The sequence below is a fragment of the Sparus aurata genome, chromosome 17 (genome assembly GCF_900880675.1).
Source record: "Sparus aurata chromosome 17, fSpaAur1.1, whole genome shotgun sequence".
NCBI classification, from domain to species: domain Eukaryota; kingdom Metazoa; phylum Chordata; class Actinopteri; order Spariformes; family Sparidae; genus Sparus; species Sparus aurata.
This window is the reverse complement of record NC_044203.1, coordinates 23,795,121-23,816,776: the sequence shown is the minus strand read 5'-3', so window position 1 is coordinate 23,816,776 and position 21,656 is coordinate 23,795,121. Positions and strand designations below refer to the sequence as shown.

The 21,656-nt window shown below is 40.1% G+C and overlaps 2 protein-coding genes across 6 annotated transcripts; both read left to right on the top strand.

Moving 5' to 3' along the window:
* Window positions 1-3,531: 3,531 nt before the first annotated feature.
* Window positions 3,532-3,966, top strand: LOC115567750 (transmembrane protein 100). The gene has a single exon (XM_030394599.1). It carries the CDS (start codon window positions 3,532-3,534, stop codon window positions 3,964-3,966), a length of 435 nt encoding a protein of 144 aa, XP_030250459.1.
* A 4,201-nt stretch (window positions 3,967-8,167) lies between these two features.
* On the top strand, window positions 8,168-20,850 carry LOC115567238 (C-Jun-amino-terminal kinase-interacting protein 4). Of its 5 annotated transcripts, none has more exons than XM_030393605.1 (28): window positions 8,168-8,339; window positions 10,586-10,939; window positions 11,059-11,253; window positions 11,367-11,487; window positions 11,607-11,677; window positions 11,808-11,872; window positions 12,470-12,542; window positions 12,637-12,806; window positions 12,943-13,235; window positions 13,704-13,761; window positions 13,955-14,107; window positions 14,243-14,285; window positions 14,382-14,509; window positions 14,627-14,680; window positions 15,261-15,401; window positions 15,476-15,623; window positions 15,781-15,867; window positions 17,062-17,109; window positions 17,263-17,404; window positions 17,572-17,614; window positions 17,728-17,808; window positions 17,941-18,008; window positions 18,118-18,266; window positions 18,540-18,711; window positions 19,214-19,327; window positions 19,406-19,504; window positions 19,594-19,683; window positions 19,810-20,850. In XM_030393605.1, exons 2-28 carry the CDS (start codon window positions 10,841-10,843, stop codon window positions 19,923-19,925), a joined length of 3,021 nt encoding a protein of 1,006 aa, XP_030249465.1. In that variant the 5' UTR covers window positions 8,168-8,339; window positions 10,586-10,840; the 3' UTR covers window positions 19,926-20,850. The 5 variants fall into 5 exon arrangements, with proteins under 5 accessions (XP_030249465.1, XP_030249464.1, XP_030249463.1 ...); XM_030393604.1 differs by having other exon boundaries at window positions 8,169-8,339; window positions 15,479-15,623; window positions 19,807-20,850; XM_030393603.1 differs by having other exon boundaries at window positions 8,169-8,339; window positions 19,807-20,850.
* Window positions 20,851-21,656: the final 806 nt, after the last annotated feature.

Below are 21,656 nucleotides of genomic sequence, written 5' to 3'. Positions count from 1 at the left end.
TGCCAACTTCTTTTTAGCCTTTGACTTTTCCCTCCTCAAATGACTGCCTCATGCACCGAATGAGTCCTGTTTTACACCCTGACGGACACAAACAGGCACACTTGTGTCTTTGACTTCACTTTTAACCAGTTAACTGAGTCGTAGTCCTCTGGGCCTTTCTTTGTATGTGGCCTGTATGTGTTTTGTCAACAGCCTTTATCCTACTGGGAGGGTCACAGTGATCATGCACATCAAAATCACTTCTTGACACACAAGTCTGTTTTGTTTTCGTCAGCGTGTATTATCTTTATTGTCTTAACTGTTGTCTCTGACTGACTGAGCGTGGAGATAGGGGCGTTGGTAAGACTTTATGCGTTACAGATTTGCGTAAGGGTGTTGTTTTTGATGTAAGCAGCATTAGTAGCGCTTCTGAAACACACTCTGTTTATCACTCACCCCTTTGCTTTTGCAGCCGTAATTTCTTTGTTCCATAAATATGCTCAGTGAGTCCGTCTATTGGATTACCAACGCCCCGCCCCGTCCCACCCAATCCAACCAATCCTTAGCCAATTACCATCATCATCATCCTGTGAGTGCCGTGGCCAATAGAATTACCCCCACCTCTTCACAAATCAATCCCTGACATCTGACCTGTACCCTCAGCTCGACTAATGCTCGACCTGGAGCGAGCGAGGATTTGCGTCCGCTTCTGAAATGTTTTCCTCCTCGTGGAGGTGTGGAAACATGTAATGTGGGTGTCTAGGCGTTATCTAAAAGCCCACTAATGACACAACAATCAAAATTACATTTTCATCCTGTAAAAGGCTGTTTCTTACATTTCTTTGCAGCATTAAATGTGACAGTTATTTCTTTTGCAGGCAGTTATGAATAGAAAACTGTGCAGTAACAGGTGAAAGTTTGTAAATAGTAGAAATCAACACTTCTAAAAATACCTGCATTTAGGACTGTGACTCTCCACTGGCAACATCCCAGTTGGCTGGTCAGCATTTCAGCCGATTAACCGGCAGTATCAAACTTCACCCGTGTTACAGCACCAACCTGGGAGTCAGCTCAACGTCAGCATTGACATACATGCTGCAAATCAGCCCCACTCATTCTCAGCAGGGCAGGTCAGGCCCGGACATTCATGTAAGTCATGCACTCCGCAACAGAACCGAGCGAACAGCGTGTTTGCAATTAGTTTTCCCACATATTTCAGAAATGAACGGTCCAAAGACTCTGTGAATTATGAGACATTTCCGTTGTGACAGAGAGCTCTGAGTCATGTTCACTCCTGTTCATATTTCAAGTTAGTCACCAAGTTCAACAGTACATCTCACAACACAAAGTTTTAGAAGGGCGAAGACTGATCTTTTTTTTTACTCCTAAAACTCACCGCCAGAGACACCAGAGAAAGGGGAATGCTGAACAGGAAATTGTTTTAAAGAAGGAAAAAAATCCTTTCTCAGCCCAAACAATGCCTTGGTCGAACACAGCTCAAATCTTTAGACTGAAAGAGGGAGCAAAAAAGGAAGGGAGTTGTTCCTAGATAAATATCTGGTAATGGGTTATAATGAGGCTTAATGACAGACGAGAGCTTCCTACTGAACACACGGAAGGAGGGGAACAAACAAACGATGACAACAATCTTGACAACTGTGCCCACCATCTTGTGAGGCCTGAGGTTGTGACGTATATGATAAAGGTAAGAGCGCTGGGGCCCCTCGCTCCCATTTCTACACCCATTGTCCAGAGAGAAAGTCTGCAGCACTTTAAGGGTTTCATGAAAATCACTGGAACAAATCTGTGAATGTAAAGGATCTTCATTTGACACAGTTTTCACTGACATCTCAGCTCCTGATTCAACGCTGAGGTAAGCAACGCCGGACATCTTATAAAATACAACATCCTGGTTATCAATATTTACATAGCAATTACGCACCAATCCAACCCGTGTCCTACTCTTTAAAAAATCAGAAAGCTATGAATAGGAGACTCGTGATCTTGATTTCAATATTGAATTTACACATTTAAGGGACCTGAGCACTTTTGCTTGCATAACATGGCTTCACATGCAACCAGTGGGTTGAAGAAACTAAGGTTTATTGCAAATTAATAAAGTGAAGGCAATTATAGTTTAATTTAGCCTCCAGTGTTTGTTGGTTCCAGCGGGAGAGGCCACAGAAAAAATATCTCCCTTGTATTTGTATCTCACATGTAATTCCCTTCCTCTTTATCTTAATTCAGTTTAGTAGACTTATAGAACTGCTATTTTGACTGTTTAAATGACAGATTTCAAAATCTCATGAAGATTCAGTTTCAGCTTTTCTGCTGCTATTCCGTCATCGTTCACCACAACAGACTTGTATTTCAAAGGGGCAGCGTGTGAAATGTGGCCAGAATCTTAGTTTAAAAAAACAAAAACAAAAAACAACTTTAGATTATCAACAGAATGTGAATACACAGCAGCGTTGACATTATGTCAGAAACGCCCATGTACTACGTTGCAGAGATGTGTACTGAAGCATGCTAACCAGCTAGCTACAGTCCATCCTGTCTAATGTCACTTTGTAAGAGGCAATCTGATGGCCCCTGTAGTTTAAAGCGTTCATTTACCCTAGTGGATTTTTTCAATAATGCAACATTCAAACGCAAGGTTGATGCCAAACAAAAAGGAACAAGGTCTTAACACGGGGTAGGCTAACTGAGCTAATATGCTTACTTCAGCCAAAGATATCTACAGCAAAGAATATAGTGGGCTGACACCGCTGTTCCCAATATTTTCAGCGCCTAACCCTCACCACCTTTGAATTCTGGTCACATTATATATTTTACATTTTACCTTTGGAGGTGCTATTGATAACATTCAGCCATAAAATGTGGAATTTAATCTCCCCACTCCTTTTGCATTCACATCACAACGTTGTTGTTTTTCAATCACCATCTGCTCCGTCAAGTTGTTGCTAGTTTGTTGTCGCTAGCATTGCTAATGTTGCTTCTTCACAATCTGGCAACTACGACTGTTGATGCAGACAACACAAGGATATCACATGATACTTTGTGCGTTATACTAACAGCTCACAAACCTTGTTAGAAACTTGGGCCAAGAATTCATAGTAGTAATAGTAATTCATGATCATTTAATGTTTTTAAGGGAAAGAGATACTTTCATACGTTCTGCACCTCTCCATAAGATCTGTTTCAATATGACATGTAAATCTTAATATGGCTCTCAAAGTTAATGTGTAAATCATGAAGACTTATCATAAAATGGTGTACTGTTCATCATACTGTATAGCTTCAGTGAAGAGTTGGGACACGGGTTTAGATGATTTGTTTCAATCTTAAAGCTACATAAGGTTAAATAAAAAAAAGAAAGAGGAAACAAGATGTTAATGGGTTTGTTCGTGATGTTGTAGAACTGAGAGAGAAGAAGAAGAAAACGAAGAAGAAGAAGAAGAAGAAGAAGAAGAAGAAGAAGAAGAAGAAGAAGAAGAAGAAGCTGCTCACAAAAACATTTTTGGTTATCTGACAGAGGAATTAAAACCAACCATGACCACGAAGATGGAAACGCTCGATCCTTCTGCCCTGTCAGATGTCACGTCTACTGTCACCTACGACCCAAAATCAGAGACAGTGACCTTACCAGGAGGGGTCGTCTCAGTGGCGGGCATCACCGTGATGACCGGGGGCGTCGAGCTGTCCTGTGGATCCTGTATGCTGGCCTTTGGATTTTGGGGGACTCTCATTGGAATTAGTTGCGTAGCTGTGGGGCTGTGGGACCAGCTGAACCACTTTAGAGAGGGAACCTCTCACTTACTGGCACTGGGATTTGTGATTCTGGCCATCAGTTTAGCGGTGGTGGGAGGCGTGATGGCGTTTTACCTCCTGACGAAGAAGAAGAGAGAGATGACATGTGAGGCAAGAGAGGATGGGAAAGAGGTTCTGGTAGAAAGTGAGAGGGTGATTAAAAAAGTCACTGTGTAAAAAAGAAATGATGTCCGAGTATTAGCAGAGAAATTGAATTCTGCATCAACTGTAAACAACACATACTCATATTGAGCTGAAAAAGAAAAAAAACATTCCCCCCGTGCCTCTTTTACAAAACAAGCTTTCTTCACATCAGTGCCCGTCTACAACAGCTGCTCCTCCCTGTAACTTTCCATCTAACTCATGTAGAATTACAACGGCTGTTTTCCAGGGAAATCGAAAATATTCCCTCAATTCCATGCAACTTTTATAGAATCCTACTCCACTACATTTTAAAGAAACTTATGTACTTTGTACTAAACTATATCTCATCAACAGCCATAGTAACTAGTTTCTATAATTATCAAGATTTTACATATAAAACATTGTGAGTTTTGTATATGATTTGTTGCATTGTATAATATAATATTGTATAGGTGGCCAATCTGCTGCCTGATGAATACTATATTTTTTATGCTTTAAGTACATTAAGCTGATAGTACTCCTGTACTTATATTTACATAAAATTATGAGTACAGGGCATTTCACGTGTAGTGTTTGTATATTGAGGTATTGTATGCATTTATTCAATGGCACTTCTTCCAGCATTGCCAACCACTGTTTTTAATTTATGATGCCTGTATTTTCTTTCATTCTCTCAACTGACTGATGTTGTATGTGATAAATGGACCACATGTAAAATGTCAATGTTTGCGTGTGTGAGGGAGAGAGAGTAAGTAAGTAATATAAAAACCTGGAAGAAGGCAAAGGTCTCAGATAATAAAGAGAGACATTATTAAAGAACACAGAAGTCTGTACAGACATACAGACCCATTCCATTTCCTCCTGGTGGTATCGAGCCACGCAGATGTTTTTCATTTGCGGCAGAGGTTTTGAGATAGCTGTTGTATCCTGTTGCAACTGCAGCACAATACACTGGAGGGGGGCCCATTTATATTTGCACTGAAAAATATGACATTTAAAAAAAAAAACTGTCTACTTACTAAAATAATGTCTGGTTATGGAAGATATTACACAAACCCCACTGACCACATTATTCATTGGATCAAATGGATAAAAAATGTTCACAGTGGGATCTGAGGAACACATGTTGTTCTTGGGTTTCATGAACATCATTTTTTTTAAGTTTTGAGCACCACTGGTTTCATTCACCTCCACTGTACTGCATGAATGCATGTCAAAGACCGCTATCTTCAAACCCTTCAAATCATCTCTGCCTTCAATATGTATGTAAATGCATAGGTAGTGAGCCAAACATTCAAAAGTTGAAGGGTTGACGGTTGAAGTTTGCACTGGGAGCAATTTTGAGGCTGTGAAAACAGTATTGGATTGAACATGAAATTCAGTGATAGTGGTAACAATCTGAAAAACTTAGATGTACTGTATCATGAGAGATTCTGACTCACCACTATAGGGCAGCACAGGTGTTACTAATAACATTATAGATGGCTCAGTTGTATCTTGGTGTATCAGCAAGAGACAGTGTGATAGTTGTGAACTGCTACATAGAACACAGCATTCATTAATGTGGAACATCAAAATGTCTTCTGAGAAAAGGGCCTTTTAGGTAGCCTGCATTGTCCCTCGTGCCAGCAAGAAACTAGCAGTATTAAGTATTACCAGTGACAGAACAAGTCTACATGGAAAGTACAACATATTAAAACGGTGTTGTAAAAAGTACACACAGATCATACTTGAGTTAAAGTAATGATATTGTGAAATACTTCTTGTGAAAGTTAAAGTCAGCCATGAGAATAGTCCTTGTTAAATGTAGAAGTGCATTTATGGCAATAAATGTACTAAACGTAAAGGTAAAAGTAGATAGCACATATATTTACATGTATTCGTATACTGTATACTCTTGCGTGGGCTGATTATTGACCTGTCAGACTCAATATTCACCTTTTTTTGTTATCATCAGAATCAACGTTTTTTTTTGGTTTTTGTTTTTTTTTTAAGTATTTTTTTGGCCTTTTTATGGCTTTATTGAAAGTACAGCTGAAGATATGACAGGAAACAGGGGGAGAGAGAGGGGAAGTGACACGCAGCAAAGGGACCTTGGCCGGGAGTCGAACCCAGGCACATGGGGCGCGCACTCTACCAGCTGAGCTAAACGGCGCCCCAGAATCAATGTTTTTTAATCTGATTGCTGATAAAAAAAAAATAATAATCAAAATAATAATGACTTACTACTTTGGCTCTGATGCAGCATGCAATCTTTAAAGTTAATTGTTACAAAAGTTATCAAATACATTTTTCTCCTAAATGTTGTGGAGTGGAAGTAAAATTTAGCATGGAAATACTCACGTAAAGCACAAGTACCTCAAAACTGTACTGAATTACTATACTTGAGTAAATGTACTTAGTTACATCCATCACTGCAAGGTAAGATATGTATAAGTAGGATTGCAGCACCAACAATCAGTATTAGTAGTTCTGGACACCATCATCATGTTCAGAAAGAACAGGAAGGAGAGGGGTGAAATGTGTCAGTACCTCCATCTGCTGGAGTCCAAATGCAGTGAAACCTCAGACTCCAATGTCTTTCCTCACTGTGATTTTCAGTAAATGCTGTTTTCTTACAGTTACTTATATCGCTATATGCGAAATAACTGCCTCCACCTTTCTTTTAAGCTGTTTTTAAATGTGTATATATACATTTTTTAAAGCATGGTTTTTAATGGAGTAAAGCAAAAGGGATAAGCACTGATGACGTTAGAAAACACACATGGAAAACTCTTGGACCTCAATATCCATGAAAAATAGAAATTCCACAAAAAGTGTGTCCCATTAAACTAGTATGAGAAGACATTGTGGTATTCATTTTTAGTCAATGGGTCAAATAACCTGGAAGCTATTGAATAAGACGTGTCCCTCCCTATGCAAAGTGATGGGATGGATCAGAGGTGAACTCTTTATATTTATATTTTATTTTGTCAAAATAAATTCCTTCATAGGTTTTATCATTGCGTCTTCTTCCTGATATCTTACTCTATCAGAGGTACAAAAGTTACATTTCACTACAGCAATGTGGAGAAATCTCACCTCAAAATCACCTCCAAAATGAATAAATAAATGAATAAACTCTATTTACAGTATTCTGACTTTTGACCTAACGTTAAACCAATTCCCTCATAGGTTAGCTCGTCATTGTCTTTGCATCTTCTTCCTGATGCCTTATTGTATCTCAGGTACACATTTGGTTACATTTCACTGCAGCAATGTGGAAATGTAGGCTTAGAGGCAGTAAACTGACTCCAGTCAATGACTGAGGGTGAGACCTAAGATATTCGTGAAAAATAGAAATTCCACCAAAATCCAATAACAACAGGTGTGGCTTATTCAACTAGCAACCAGAGACATTGTGGCTTTGATTTTGAGTCAATGGGTGAAATGACCTAGAAGCTATTGGATAAGACGTGTCCCCATACAAAGTGAATGGGATGTATCAGAGGTGAAATTTGACAAAGTGTCAAATGTTCAATTTCCAAAAACGTTCCTCCAGGAGGTGTTTATGAGCACGTGTCTGACTGTTTGGAGTCCAATGGTACCCATTTGTAGTGACACACTCGAAATGTTCACAAAGTTCGATTTAGGGTTGGGTCACACGGAGGCCTACAAAGTAAATACATAGATTAAGGGCTAGATTTAAGATATTCATGAAAAATAAAAATCCCACCAAAATCCAATAAAATCAGGTGTCTATCATTCAACTAGCATCAGAGGACATTGTGGCATTGATTTTGAGTCAGTGGGTCAAATGACTCGGAAGCTATTGAAAAAATGGCCTATATTTTCATGAAACACTAGGATTTTTTTTTCACAATATTCATGAAAAATTTAAATTTCACATGAAAACTGACTTAAGCCAATGACTTGGCCCATTCAGTTTGCTCTGTAAACTAACCTGACACCTGAGTAACTTATCCACAGGCACCCTGCACGATGCGGCCACTGTTGACTTTCTGATACTATTCTCATGTAGAGAAAGAGCAGCTGGTTGTCACGTATGTGAGGTATTTCCACAGGTATCCGTCTTTGACGTGCACGGCTCGGGTCACCTGACAGCCCGCTGAAGCCTCCTTGGTCACGTGTCATCGTTCAAGTTTCAGGAAACTTTTTTTTCTCCTTCAGAAAACAGACCTGCCCACGTCCCGCCTCCTCCTCCCGCCTATTGGTTCCACACGACAACCTCAGCGCTCTGATTGGCCAGACCGAGAACATGTCTGTGCTCGTCACAATCAAACAACACCCCCTTCTTTTAAGTCGTTTATGTGTAATTGATATCGTCCCCGAAGTAAAAAAACGGCTGGAATTTCAGTATTTTGGGGGCAGAGAAATGAAAGTCGCGACGGGAGTCAGCCATTAAGGTGAGTTTGTGAAAGCGCAGCCGAGCACCGCGACGACTCGGTTTATTTTTCGGTCAAGTTACAACTTTTAAACTTGCTGCCAAAGATCTCTCAAGGTGTCCACTGTCAATCATGTTACTTATTTATACAGTATCTCAATTCAGGCCTGTCATATCGGAGGTTTCTGTGGTTTTTAGCTAACCTAGACGGTAAATTAGCCTAATTACGTCTGCATATGACCTGTCGCTGTCACGTTAGTGTTTACATTCAACCGTTTTGCATTTATGTGTGCTGTTAGTGGGGCTGTACACACACACACACACACACACACACACACACACACACAGTACATGTACAGACGTTAATTTGGTTTGAACGGTATGTCCACACATGACATGATCCCTATCAGACATACATACATATTAAGATCTACTGTCTTTTTGATATGTAGGTTGATTGCCAGATTGCAGCACATTAGAAACTCTTTAAAGCCAAGTAGCTGCATGTCATTTTGGAGCCACAGCCTTTCATTAGACCTCTTACAATATATGTGATTAAGACTGCAGCTAAGGATTATTTTCCTTATCAATTGCTTGCTTTTTATCGTCTTGATTAATCGCTTTGTCCAAAGGGTATCAGGAAATAGTAAAAACAATTCCCATCACAATTTGCTGATGCTTCTTCTCGAGGTTGCTGTTTTGTTTTGTTTTTCAATTTTCAAAAATCAAATCAATTTTATACAGCCCCAAATCATGGTCACATTACCCCAGTGGGCTTTAAAATCTGCACAGAGACCACGTCCGCTGTCTTTAGACCCTTGATTTAAGTGGGGAAAAACTTGCCCAGGAAAAAATAGGCTGAAGAGAGATCAAGAAAAGCCACAGAGGAGAGATCCCTCTCTCAGGGCGGACAGACATGCAATAGATGTTGCATGCACATAACAGAACAACAAAATCACGGTCTATAAATGGTGTTGACAGAATATCTTATACAAGTAATTATATATTATGTGAGGCGTGTGGATCCAGGAGGACGACTGAGCAGGCAAAGGCATCGCCAAGTGGTGTCTGAGACACATGACCTCCGCTCCACTCTGCTGTCAACCTGGAAGAGGACAGGCCATATAAGATTATAGGCAATAAAAAACAGAAAGGGGCATAACATTTTTTCACAGAAGTAAAGCTATAAGGAGGTAGTACAACAGAATGAAGCAATGATCCATTAAAGCCCAGTGTATGACGATCCAGATCCGTCAAAAGTATTTTCGGTTACATGACATAATATTTAACTATGCTAATTTAATTACAATTATTCATTTGAGTCACATTTCAAGGAAAAATTTAATAAATGATAAATAAAAAATAAACATTAGTTTTGTCTGGTCATCAGTTCATACCCAGAGATATTTAGTTTACTGTTTACAGTCTTTTCACTTGGTTTGTGGGCGGCTTAGGTGCATAAATTTGATGGGAAGTTAGAAAAGCTAGAATGGATTATAAATAATCAACACCCAAAGAGCTTATTGATAAAACTTGCAGAGGAAGTCCACTGATGATCAAACTACAACCACACGATTTTGTTAGTTTTGGTGCTCTCCACATTAGTTTCACTTTCATTTGGCTTAGGTTGTGCCTTAAAACCTCCTGGGTACTGTGCCAAAGCCTTCTGATGTTTGGGAAAAACCCTGACATAAAACAAAACAACAAAGCAGGGAAGTCCTCCCAATAGAGATGCGGAAACTACTAAATGTTCTTTTTTGGTTGAAAATGTAGTTGCCAATTTTCTGTTGTGTCAACCAATTGTTTCAGCAATTTTGGTACTCATGCTTGAGTAGTAGTGAAGTTATGTATATGAATGTATTAAATCCACTGAACCACATACAACACGCTTGTTTCTGCCTTTAAAGAGAAATCCGTCGAAGAATGAATGTGTGACTGAGAGTAATCAAGTATGTTTACTTTTGTCTGTAAGCCTGAACACTAACACGTGTACTAACTGATCTGCAATGAATGTCCTCTTAGTGTATACCCTGAAATAACACCAACCATTGGAATTTGAATTTCATCCTCTCTGGTTAGTCATGGATTAAAATACTAGAAAATCACATGATCATGTTCAACCAATTATAAGCTAATGTTAATTCGAATACAGTAAAAAGAAGCATGTCTGAGCTTGAGCAGTTGACTGTCATTTTGCAGTTAGAATGCATTGTAGGGGAGATTTAAGATTGTTATATATGATTATATTTCCTCCTTTTCTTTCCAAAGGATGGACTCTAAAACACCCCCTGACAACCCCAACCCTAAGAGAATGATGTCCTTCTCAAGAAGAAATGGACGATGAAGTTGTGGATGATGGGCTGTGCTGGCGTCAGCAGAAATGTTAGAAATCTAGAAAAACTAGTTTTATTAGTTGTTGAGGAAGTGTAGCCAGTGTGGTTTATAGAGTTAAAAGATAATTTACCGTTGGTGTTGAGTTGGGAAACCGCATTGACAGTTAATACAGCAGATTAAATTAATCTGATGGAGTACAGTGAGAGGGTGCTGTGTGGGACCGGGGAGGTGGAGCTGGACCCCAACATTGTGAGTGAAGAAGCAGGAAAACTATACTCAGAACTACAGGTAAATAGAATAACATTTCATTTGTATGTCATTATTGTTTTTCGGAATGGGACTATTTTGTAGATTTTGTTGCACGTATTATATTTGGTTTGTCACGCTGCTGCTTTGTGTGATCACAGACAGTTATTGAGACCCATGGTGAAGGTGTGGTTGAGTCGCTGGTGCCCATATTCGTGTGGGTCCTGGAGGGGTTGGCCAGCTGCAAAGCCCAGCTGAGAGACAGGGAAGAGGAGGCGGAGAGGGAGAAAGCAGAGCGAGAAGAGCTGTTGGAGAGATACCAAGCAGAGAGAACACTCAGGAAGGAAAGTCAGGAGGTGGGAATTGATGGAGGGTTGTGTACCGTGATTTCAGTTATGTGATTTTAAAAGCTGTGAAAGTAGGCGGGTGGTCTGTGCTCAGAGCTGTTAAAGCATTTTGATTCCTGTAGAGGTATCTGGAACTGGATGATCAAATTGAACAAGAGAGGAGAGCCATGAGGGGGAGGGAGAAGGAGAAAGAACGGCGGGAGAGAGATCTGGAGAAGAAAGCAAGAGAGCAAGCTGATCAGTGTGAGTATTTGAATATTGCATAATAGCCCTGTATTTAAAACTTTTTAAGATTTATTCATCTTTTTGTGCATGTCCTGACCAGATGCACTTTGAAGCTAAATGTTTTTGTTTTCTTGCAGTGGTGGCCTTGGAGGAGCAGAAGGCCAATCTGGGTAGAGAACTCAGCACACTGAAGCATACTCACAGCAAGGTCAGATACAGCTGTGAAGTTAGAAAAATTGTGTGCAATTTGTATTACCACACAGGACTTCATTAACACACTATTATGTAGTATTTAGCAGATTTTTCTCATTATTCTTCTCCAATGTCCTATCCCTCAGTTGGCTCACACGTATCGGGAACTGTTGGAAAAGAAGAAGGATTCTGAAAGAGACTCTCCTCTAAGGTTGTTCTTATTCCGTAATCGTTAATGGGAAATAAATCTTATTCTGTAGATAGTGTCTCACACAGGAAGGCTATAGGTATTCCATGACAGCAGCTTCATTGTGAGTCTTTCTTGATATTGAACCCCGTTCTAACCTGCAAACTACATTTCTGCAATTAACCTTAACAATTGCATTCCAGCAGTAGTGGCACAGTATCTGTGTTTAGCTTTCACGAGGATACGGAGAACAGTATACAGTATGTAACAGAAAAATAGCAATTAGTTTAAAAAAACTAAAATTATAGTATTGCACATTTTTGACGTTTTTGTTTTTGTGTAAATGGTCAGCTCACTTGCCAGAAAGCGTATTTCTTATTTAATTTCACCTTTGGTCTTATGTCTGAAAAATGGTATTGACAGCTAAGTTTAGAAATAATGTAAAAAAACAGCATTGCACACATGCCTCGCACCAAAATTGTTTTAGGGTGTTAAACATAATGCACAGGTTATGATTTTAGTGACGTAATTGTGCGGTTAAAAGTAAGAAAAATACAGACATGTATGCAGATAATTCAGATGACTTATCTCTGCCTATGTAACACTGGATAATGCGTTTAGGAATCACATTCGTTCCAAGAATCCTGAATTTCCATCCAACCAAGTCTTGTCAGAGTCCAGTGTTAATGAACAGGTAAACATTTTCTCACTTAACACACTTGTGTTTTTAAAGTTTTAAATACAAGAGTTTGGCAGAGGGAAAGTTTGTTTGCTGCTCTTTTTTGCAGATACTTCAAAGACCACATTCAAATTCTGTTCCGGCGTGTTTTGAAGATCTAGTAGCCAGGGAGGAGAAGGCGGTTGACATTGCGGTAAAGCCCACTGCAGATCAGTTTATCAATGACATCATCAGCTCCACTCCTGAGCTGAAGCAGTTTCATGGCTGTGTGGATACAAGGTAATGAAACCATAAAGTTTGAAGTTTGAAAGTTAATCATGAACTAAACACACATTTAGCTCATTGAAGTGTTCACACACAGCACATTAAATATACAACTATTTTCTTACTCTTTCTTTTGGATTATTGTTGTCAGCACTCCAGTTGCCAGAACTAACACCAAAGAGCCATCAAGTAATGAGTTGGAGACCAGCATGGAGGACGAGATGGCAGAGTTGGAGGAGACTGAGAAGGAGAGAGAGAAGGAGTGCAAAGTAGAGGAGGAGCAGAGGGAAGGGAGGCAGGAAAAAAAAGAAGTGGAAGAGGAGGAGGTGGAGGAAGATGATAGTCTGGAATGGGAGATGCGCAACACTGACTCTGTGTTCTCTGAACTATCAGAGCTGAGTCGGGACTATGTGGAGAGTGTGGACCAAGGGGCCAGTGTTAGAGGTAAAGTCTTTGTCACAAACATGGTTTATGTACTTTGCCTCCATCTTTTACAAGAGGTTTAATTAACAGTTACGAAACAGTCATTTTGTAACCCTCAGTCAGATAGTTGTGCAAGCACCTGAAAACTGAAACAAACAATGACAGTGTATTATGTTTTGTATCGCATTGAAACACAAAGTAAGTGATCAGACATTGGAGTTGACAGAAGGGTAGTTTCTAAATATAATGTGGCAATGGTGAGACACTATTTATATCCCTCTAACATGAAGTGCAAGTACATAAGAGAAAAAGTCCCCTGCTGCAGGTTTCATGAAGCCTTACTTCCCTTTTTTTTCCATTTTGCACCAGTCTGTGTAGACATTTCTTCTTAGATGTGAATTAAGAGTAAAGAGTAATACTAGTTAGACCTATACTTATCTGTGCTCTCTGTGTTTTAAGAGTTATTTTCTAATGTTTTTCCCTGTGTAGGCAGCACAGACCAGTTTGAGGAGATTCTTTCTCAGTATGAGGAACTGAAAGTCACCCAGTGAGTCCTATATTTAATTTCTTTATGACTTGTCCAGTGTGATTATTTGAGTGTCCATGGGATTTTTCGAAAACATTTCCAAACACTCACACAGTTTCTACTTTTCCTTGTTGGAACTGTTTACTCTATTTGCCAGAAGGATTGCTGATTTCTTCATAATCCTGAATCACTCATCTTTTGCTCTGTTTTTTAGTGAATTAGTAGATGCTGCCCGTAAAGCTGTGATATCTCGCGTGGTAGAGCTGACTGACGACCGCTCAGCTCTAAAACTGGAAGTGTCGTCTCTTCAGGACACGGTGTCACGATTAGAGGGCCGGGTCAAGGAGAAAGAGGAGGAAACCAAGAGGTGTAGAAGATTGTTTTCCTATTTTAATTTTGTTTGTTGATTCTTTGACCTTTTGGAAGTAATAGTAAATTGCTTTTTTATTACGAATACTACTGTTAAAATATTTTTGTGGTTTATATTCACTTTTAATCACAGACTTCGGAAAGAACTGGAACCATTCCAATCTGAGGATGCTGATGTAAGGAGACATTGTACACAGTAACAGTAACAGCTTAATGTTTATTACGAAACTGATGCATGTACCCCATTAAATTGCATAAATCTTTCCATTCAGGCCTCTTTTCCCACATCCATGCGGCACTTCTCTCGTTCTGAAATGGCTCGTGTGGTCATGGAGAAGAATCAGTACAAGCAACGCCTGTTCGAGCTGCAGGAGGCAGTGAGACGTAGTCAGACTCTCAGGTAACTTTGCTACTTTTAAATAGAGAGCTAACAATTTGGCTGAAACAAGAATGAATATATTTCAGATATTTGTCTCCAACCTGTTTTTTTTTGTTTGTTTTTTGTTCACTTTTATAGAGCAACAAAAGAGGAGAGGTTCACAGAGGACAGAAGGTCGAGTGTTTGGAGAAAGTGAGTGATTGTCATCTAATCATGTCTAAAAACATTTTTTGGTGGGGTGTCCTCAAAATACATTACATAAAAAACATTTGTCTGTTGCAGCTTAATTTCCTAAAACAGCAGAGTGCTACTGTGTGCGTGAGGATACTGAAATCTAGTAACTACCGGTTAGCGTCAAGCAATGAAATGTTAAACAGTATAAATTCAATTAATTTAAAAATACAATGGAAAAACAAGGAAAATCAGCTGTAAGCATATTAAATCAGTGAGCAGATTTAAATATCAATTACAAAACCAGTGGGGATTCAGCACTGCAGCACTTGGTTTCCAGAAATAGTCTCCATGATAAAAAAAAGAAACTACCATGTCAGGGTCCATGTGTTTAGAAGTACTTAAATGTGCAGAATTTGGAGCTTATGAGGGTTACATTAAGGCAAAAAGAGTAAAAGATGCCATAGAGGGTTTAATCCTTTCTGTTTTTGTCAGTAAAGTCACTTTGCGTCACAAGGACACAACACAGTGATTGATATGAATAAGTTTGCAAAGTGATTGCATGTTTAATAATAGCCTTTTATAACCCTTTTTTATTGAGGTTCAACCGGTTATTTGGCATCTCCAAGGAACCCTTAATCCGACCACCTGCGTCTGCCTTTGCCCTGCCGACTTCTCCATCAGTCACTCGCTCTCCTCTGGGATCTCCACAATTACCAGCTGTCAGTCTAACCCACACTGAGTAAGCTAGTAGCCGTTTTTTTGCATCAAAATGGAATAATCATTAAAGACTCAGTCAAGCTGATTTATCATCAGAAGCATTCTCCCTAGATCTGCCTCTCCTGCTGCTCTCTCCCCTCGTGTCAGGAGGAGAGAACTCTACAAAGAAATTCGCTCGCACATTTGGGCATCGCTTGGAAAACGGCAGATACACGGGTGGAGCACACCACTGGCAAACACACAGGTATGAGGATGCACACATAGGTGCACAGAGATACAGCAATCTGACAGCATAATTGAATGTGGGACTAAAGTTTCCCTGGCTGTTATATAGTTTGATTCAGATGTGTGCATTTCCACAATCCTAACAACATGCTGGTGATTAACTGTCATTGATGTAGGAATCCCAAGAACCTGTCCCAGAGCCTAAAGATGTGCCTGTTCTAATGCAGCTCAGACTGTTGGATCAAAGAGACTCCACGGCTAAGGTAGATCATTTCACATCTTTTTTCTCTCTCTCTCTCTCTTCATCTCTTCATTATATAACTCATCACGTACAGAATGTGGAATAGAGACAAAACAGCACAGGAAGGAAGGACTTGCACACCAAAAAGAACAAAATAAAAGATTCAGACGATGGTCTAGAGTTGAAATGTCTAGTGTTTTTCAGTCCTCTGTCCAGCATGATGTAGACACTACCTGTTCCAACACACCTGTTTCCAATGATCAGCTTGTCATCAAGCGCTGCTGAAGCCTGATAATGACCCATTCATTTAAATCAGGTGTGTAGGAGCAGGAAAACATCTAAAACACGCAGAAAAAGGGGACCCCCGGATCAGGGTTGACAAACACTTGTAATTTCATATTTGATAGTTTACATGGATGTACAGACAGTGAAAATATGTGCTTAAGTGCTAAGATTTTGGTCCATGTTGGACTTTCCTCAGTGCAGAATGAGGGACGCATACCAGCTCACTCTATATATGGGTAACTCTACAGGTCAATCATTAACACACATGAAGCCAATTACCAGTAGCAGCATTATAAACAATAATGCTCCAAAGTCTCATACACATACTGATGTAAATATGCTCAATGTTGAAATGCACAATGGAAATTGAGACAAAACAGAAAATATATAGCCAAAACAGTGAATTAAGGGCAACATTAACAGGCATGACTCCCCTCTCAATAAGGCAATACAAGGGACAAGATAAATGTAATGGAATAATACAAATAAATCAAGTCAGAAACATGTTGGCTCGCTGACTACATCAGCACATTTCATTGTTTATAATTTGGATACAGGCAAAGTTCTTCTTCGCTTTATGGATGTGAAATTGATAAGTTGACAGTCAGCTGAACGTTCCTGTTTTCTGTTTTAAAAGGATCAAAGCATCTAGTAATACATCATTAGCTTCAAAGTTGATTAAATAATTGTTTCGGGTTCCAAAATAGTCCACGATAAGCCGAATGTGCACTGACTTTCATAAAAAAAGACATGTCTTTTTCTACTTCATTTACATTTATCATCGATATCCACACATTTTGAGACAAATTTGTTAGCGGAATAACTTTTATGACCAATTTAGTGGAGCAAATTTAAATAAAATCAACTAGGAGCCTTTACATCAAACCTCTGGTGCATTGAATTGTGGTTCATAACTTGTTTCTCTCTTCAGCTGAACTGTGCGGTTGCGGTCGCACCTGAGATCTCAGGAGAGGCCACGGTAAGTCTGTCATTATTCTAGTTTCAATAAGCAACTCCCACTCTAATCACCATGTACAGCGTAATGCCATCTGACCATAACTAACACTTACCTCCGACGTGTTGTTTCATGCCACTCATCTTTCCAAACTCCATATCCGTCCCTTTCTGCCAGTGTTCTGTGTGGGTAGTTTCTGGCCCTGCCTTCAGCAGCGATATTACAGTGATTGACCCGGCACGGTCCAACACGGTTCTGGATCAGTTCAGCCTCCCTCCTACAGCTCCTGCCCTCTGCATCTGTGCTGTGCCTCCTGTAGGTCAGTGCTGGTACAAAAGGCTGCAGCAGCTGCCTAAAGACAAATTCTCTGATATGTTCTGTTCTTAAAATCCCCTCCGATCGTACTGATAAATTACTGAAAACATTTGGAGAGCAGCACTGTTTACTTAGCTCTTCCTTTTGACACAATCTTTCCTGTCTTATCAGGTGACACTGCAGGAACTGTGTGGATTGGAACTCAGGAAGGAAGGTAGTGTCCGCTGAACAAGCAGCTCACTTAAAAAAATATCACTGTGTCTGAGTAAAATACTTGTTGGCAAAGCACCTTGACTGCATCTCTATATATCGTTTTCTCTCTCACAGTATACTGGTACACTCAGCCTCTGCTGGCAGGAGGCGCTGTCTGCAGTCTGTTTCCCTCTCAGAAGGCATCCATTCGCTCACGTAAGAAGACTTAAGCATATTAATATTATAGTATTATCATTTAATTATTGTCTGTCTTTATGTGACTTGTCCTCATGTCTTTATCCAGAAATCTTTGAAAATAAGTTTGATTTTCTTGACTCATTATTACAGGTATTCCCAGGAACAAGTCACAGCTGGTTTAGCTGATGGGACGTTAGCATTTTTCTCACATGGTTCAGGTAACGGTTTTATCTTATAGTGACATCTCAGTCTAATCTAACTCCAGTTATCACGTACTTCGATGTTCAGCGGTGTTGACAATGAAGTCATGAGTGCTGTGATTAACAGGTGGCTGGAACCTACTGTCACACTATGTGATGCCTCTTGGATCAAACCCTTTGCAGCCCATTCGCTGCTGCCTTGCTAAAGGTAGCCGTCTGTGGGTGGGATATTGGAACAAAGTATATGTGGTTGACACTGAGAGCAAGAAGGTTGAGGTGAGAAAAAGGAGTAAAATCAATTATTTTCAGAATCTGTCATTTTCTTGATAACTCGATTAGCTGCTTGGTCAGTGAAATGTCAGAAAATGGTGACAAAAATCATTAACACCTGTTAAGTCCAAGATGATTTCTTTGGATGAAAAGGTTTAAATCAGAGAATTTAGAGATTAGTTAATAATTATTGAAGCTCTACAGAGGAGGTACTTGCATTGTCTCATGTTCACACTCTTCTTTGTACTCACCGTCATTTTTCCTTACCTGACCTCACAGCAATCATTCTCGGTCTCTGAGCGCAACGAGCAGCAGGTTCGTTTCCTGTGTGCTGGTGGGAGCGGAGTTTGGACGTCATGCCGACTCGACCCGATCCTCAGACTGTTTGATTGGTCCACAGGACGGCCGCTACAGCAAGTCGATTTTACCGCTTTGGTCACTAAAACATTAGGTGCTACAACTGTGTTTTTTTCTTTCATTACAAATCTATTTGAAGTGTAGAAATAATGCATTCACAGTGAGACGTGTACCGTGTGTTTCTGTTAGCTTTGGAATCTACAGTAATACAGTAAGTTTCAGCATAGTGTAGTAAATTCCTACAATGTTAGCAAGTACAGTTGACACTCATACTGGTAATACTCCCACAAGTGTTTGTGTTAAGCTGGACACTGTCATTTTGAGGAAACAAAATTCAACAAGTGGTATTTGTGATGTTTTCTTTTCATATGTTAAAACAGTTGTGTATTTTAGCAGCCTTTGTGTTTTACACAGTATGTGTTTCTCGGTGGGTGGTGGCAGTTCAGAAACTGAGAAAAGGTCAACTAGCCAGGGGCATAAATGTTAATCAATGGACTACAACATTTTTTATGCCTTATTTGGATTCAGTATTTTTTGTTTTATGTCCAAAACATTTTCTTCAGCTCAGCTAACACATATTTCGTCTCCCTCTGTAGGCCAAGCCTTCCTGACACTCTCACCTCTCCAGATCTCGTCTCTCGCAGTCATCTCGGGCCGACTGTGGGTGGGCACAGGAGGTGGCGCCCTCTTCTCCATCCCATTATCCATAAGTGAGTTTTGTTTAGACTCAGAGTACATGTACACTATGTGCTCTATCTAGTATTAACCATATTAATGATTGTCAACAGCGTCGGAGGCTGTTTCCATCCCATATTGCTCCATTGCATCAGCCCAGCTGTGTTACCATGGACACAGACAAGCTGTCAGGTTCATCATTGCTGCACCTGGTAGGAATCCAAACCCAACATGCAAAACACTTTAAATAACTTGTTAATTCAGGGACATCCTTCAGAGGGCGCTTGTCTTTGCCCCACAGGTTGTTTGATCACCTGTCCTGGCAGCAGCATCGTCACTACCTCTCAACTCATCCTCAGCGGAGGGGAGGGCTACATCAACTTCCGAATCGGTGAGCTGCAGGAAAACGGCATTGCTGTCTCAAATTGTTTAAAAATCTGATGTATTGTATCAGAATTGCAGTTATTTACCGTTTAGTTTATCGAATACATAACTGAGCCGTCCACTCTTTCAGGAGACGATGCAAGCGAAGGATCGGTTGAGTTGTCCCAAGCTACACCTCAGCGGTCTGAACGAAGTCACATGATCATCTGGCAGAATCCCACCCCCTCTATGCCCAGCCCTGCCCTCTGACATTACTCATCTCATTGATCTGCCCTTTTGCAAAAAGACAGCACAGTCACATTTACTTCACCAGCAGGGCGTCCCCATAGACCTGAATGAACCAACGTCTCATAACAGTATCCTCTTAATAGATTATATATGACACATACTGTTTCATTTTTGTTTACCTCATTCATTTTGACTGGATTATCCTCATGGGTGTTGATGCCTTACTGTGTGCTTTCTGTAGAGCTGGTCAGTAATTCAGCTGCCTTTACCTTTGCATTAACAATGCCTTCAGTTTCACTGAAGAATTGTCATTGACATCTTTATTCCATCAAGTGGCCACCTGATCCTCCTGTCAAACATCTTTCGATAAAAAACTGTAACTTAATAATGTGGCTGTTCTTGAAGCTGCTGTGTATTTTCTTTGTGTGAACTGTGAACTGGAAACAGGTATTGGTTTTCTCTAAGCATAAAGACAATCAGACGGTTCTTATCTCCCGATGTTGCATTAGGATTGGGGATAACTTCTTTTGATCAGGATTTGTGTATTTCAAATTCTACTGCTCCACATCACATGTGGTGTGATTACTTATAACTTCACATTTTAAATATGTGACTGTATAAAGAGTATGTGATATACTTTCTTTGAAATGAACAATTGAAATGCTTCTCCTTAGATATTATTTATTTTCTCAATCAGTTTGTTTGCTTAATGTCCGTGGATGTCTTAATTTGTTTTGATTTCAGTATCTTTCGTAAAAATGAGGGAGAAAACATCTTTCAAGTGTCCTATGCAGTATTTATGTGCACTTACAAGTTTATAAGTACAGGTTGATGTCATAGCCGCCTCCTGATCTTCTTGGACAGACAGTTAAGACTTGAGTATTCATTCTGACTCGACCTTGTGCAATCGTGATTATTGTCAATAAAACATGTCTTGAATGGTTAATGTGGTAGGTTTGATTCCAGGTGGTGACAGTAAAGTCAACCAATGAATAAATAACTTCAGAGGAAAGCGTGAAAATAATATAGCAGATTAATCTTTTTAATCTTCATATGTTGAAATCTACAGTAGTTCTATTACATTTCAATCCGGAGTGAAGTCCACATACAGCTTGTTGAGCAGAAAGGAAACAAAATATCTTGTTTTTCCTGATGAAAACAAAACAATGACCCTGAAAGTTTTTCTTCATGTGAATGGGGTGTTTATTAACTCCACATGAGAAGTGCTGTTAAGAGACTATGACGCGCCCTTGCCTCAGGCAGTCTGGCCTGCCGCCTGGTTAAAGACAGCCCTTCATGTTGTTGAAATCCTTTGTATCCATCTCCTATGATGGGCTGCTGTGAGTCCTTGGGATCCGTATCCTTCGGCTGAGGGAGCGGGCGAGGCGGTCAACGGCTCCACCGACCGCTCCCCCCAGCTCCTTTCTGGAGGTCAGGCCCTCAATGTTGCCACTGTACCACATGACCCAGCCTGCCAGGGAGAATAGCACCAGCAGGGCACCTGTGTACACCAGCAGATCCCCAAAGTCTCTGCCTTGGATCTCAAGAGGAGCGAAGACCCCCAGCAGCAGGGATGTCACACCCAACAGGTCCATCAGCACAGCAAACACCAGGGCCAGCTTACAGTGAGACAGGCCGTCATATTTGTGTACCATGGCTGCACTGACAGAGAAGAGGATGTCATGAAATGTGAAAGAAAAATATTATAATTTTACAAGAGTAATTATCTTAGTACACTACCATTTAATGTAC

Coding starts and splice junctions, on each gene's coding strand:
- LOC115567238 (XM_030393603.1), top strand. CDS start 10,841: ATGGAGTACAGTGAGAGGGTGCTGTGTGGGACCGGGGAGGTGGAGCTG. Junction 15,402..15,475: donor GTCAGTCTAACCCACACTGA/GTAAGCTAGTAG, acceptor ATTTATCATCAG/AAGCATTCTCCCTAGATCTG. Junction 17,405..17,571: donor CTGTGCTGTGCCTCCTGTAG/GTCAGTGCTGGT, acceptor CTGTCTTATCAG/GTGACACTGCAGGAACTGTG.
- LOC115567750 (XM_030394599.1), top strand. CDS start 3,532: ATGACCACGAAGATGGAAACGCTCGATCCTTCTGCCCTGTCAGATGTC.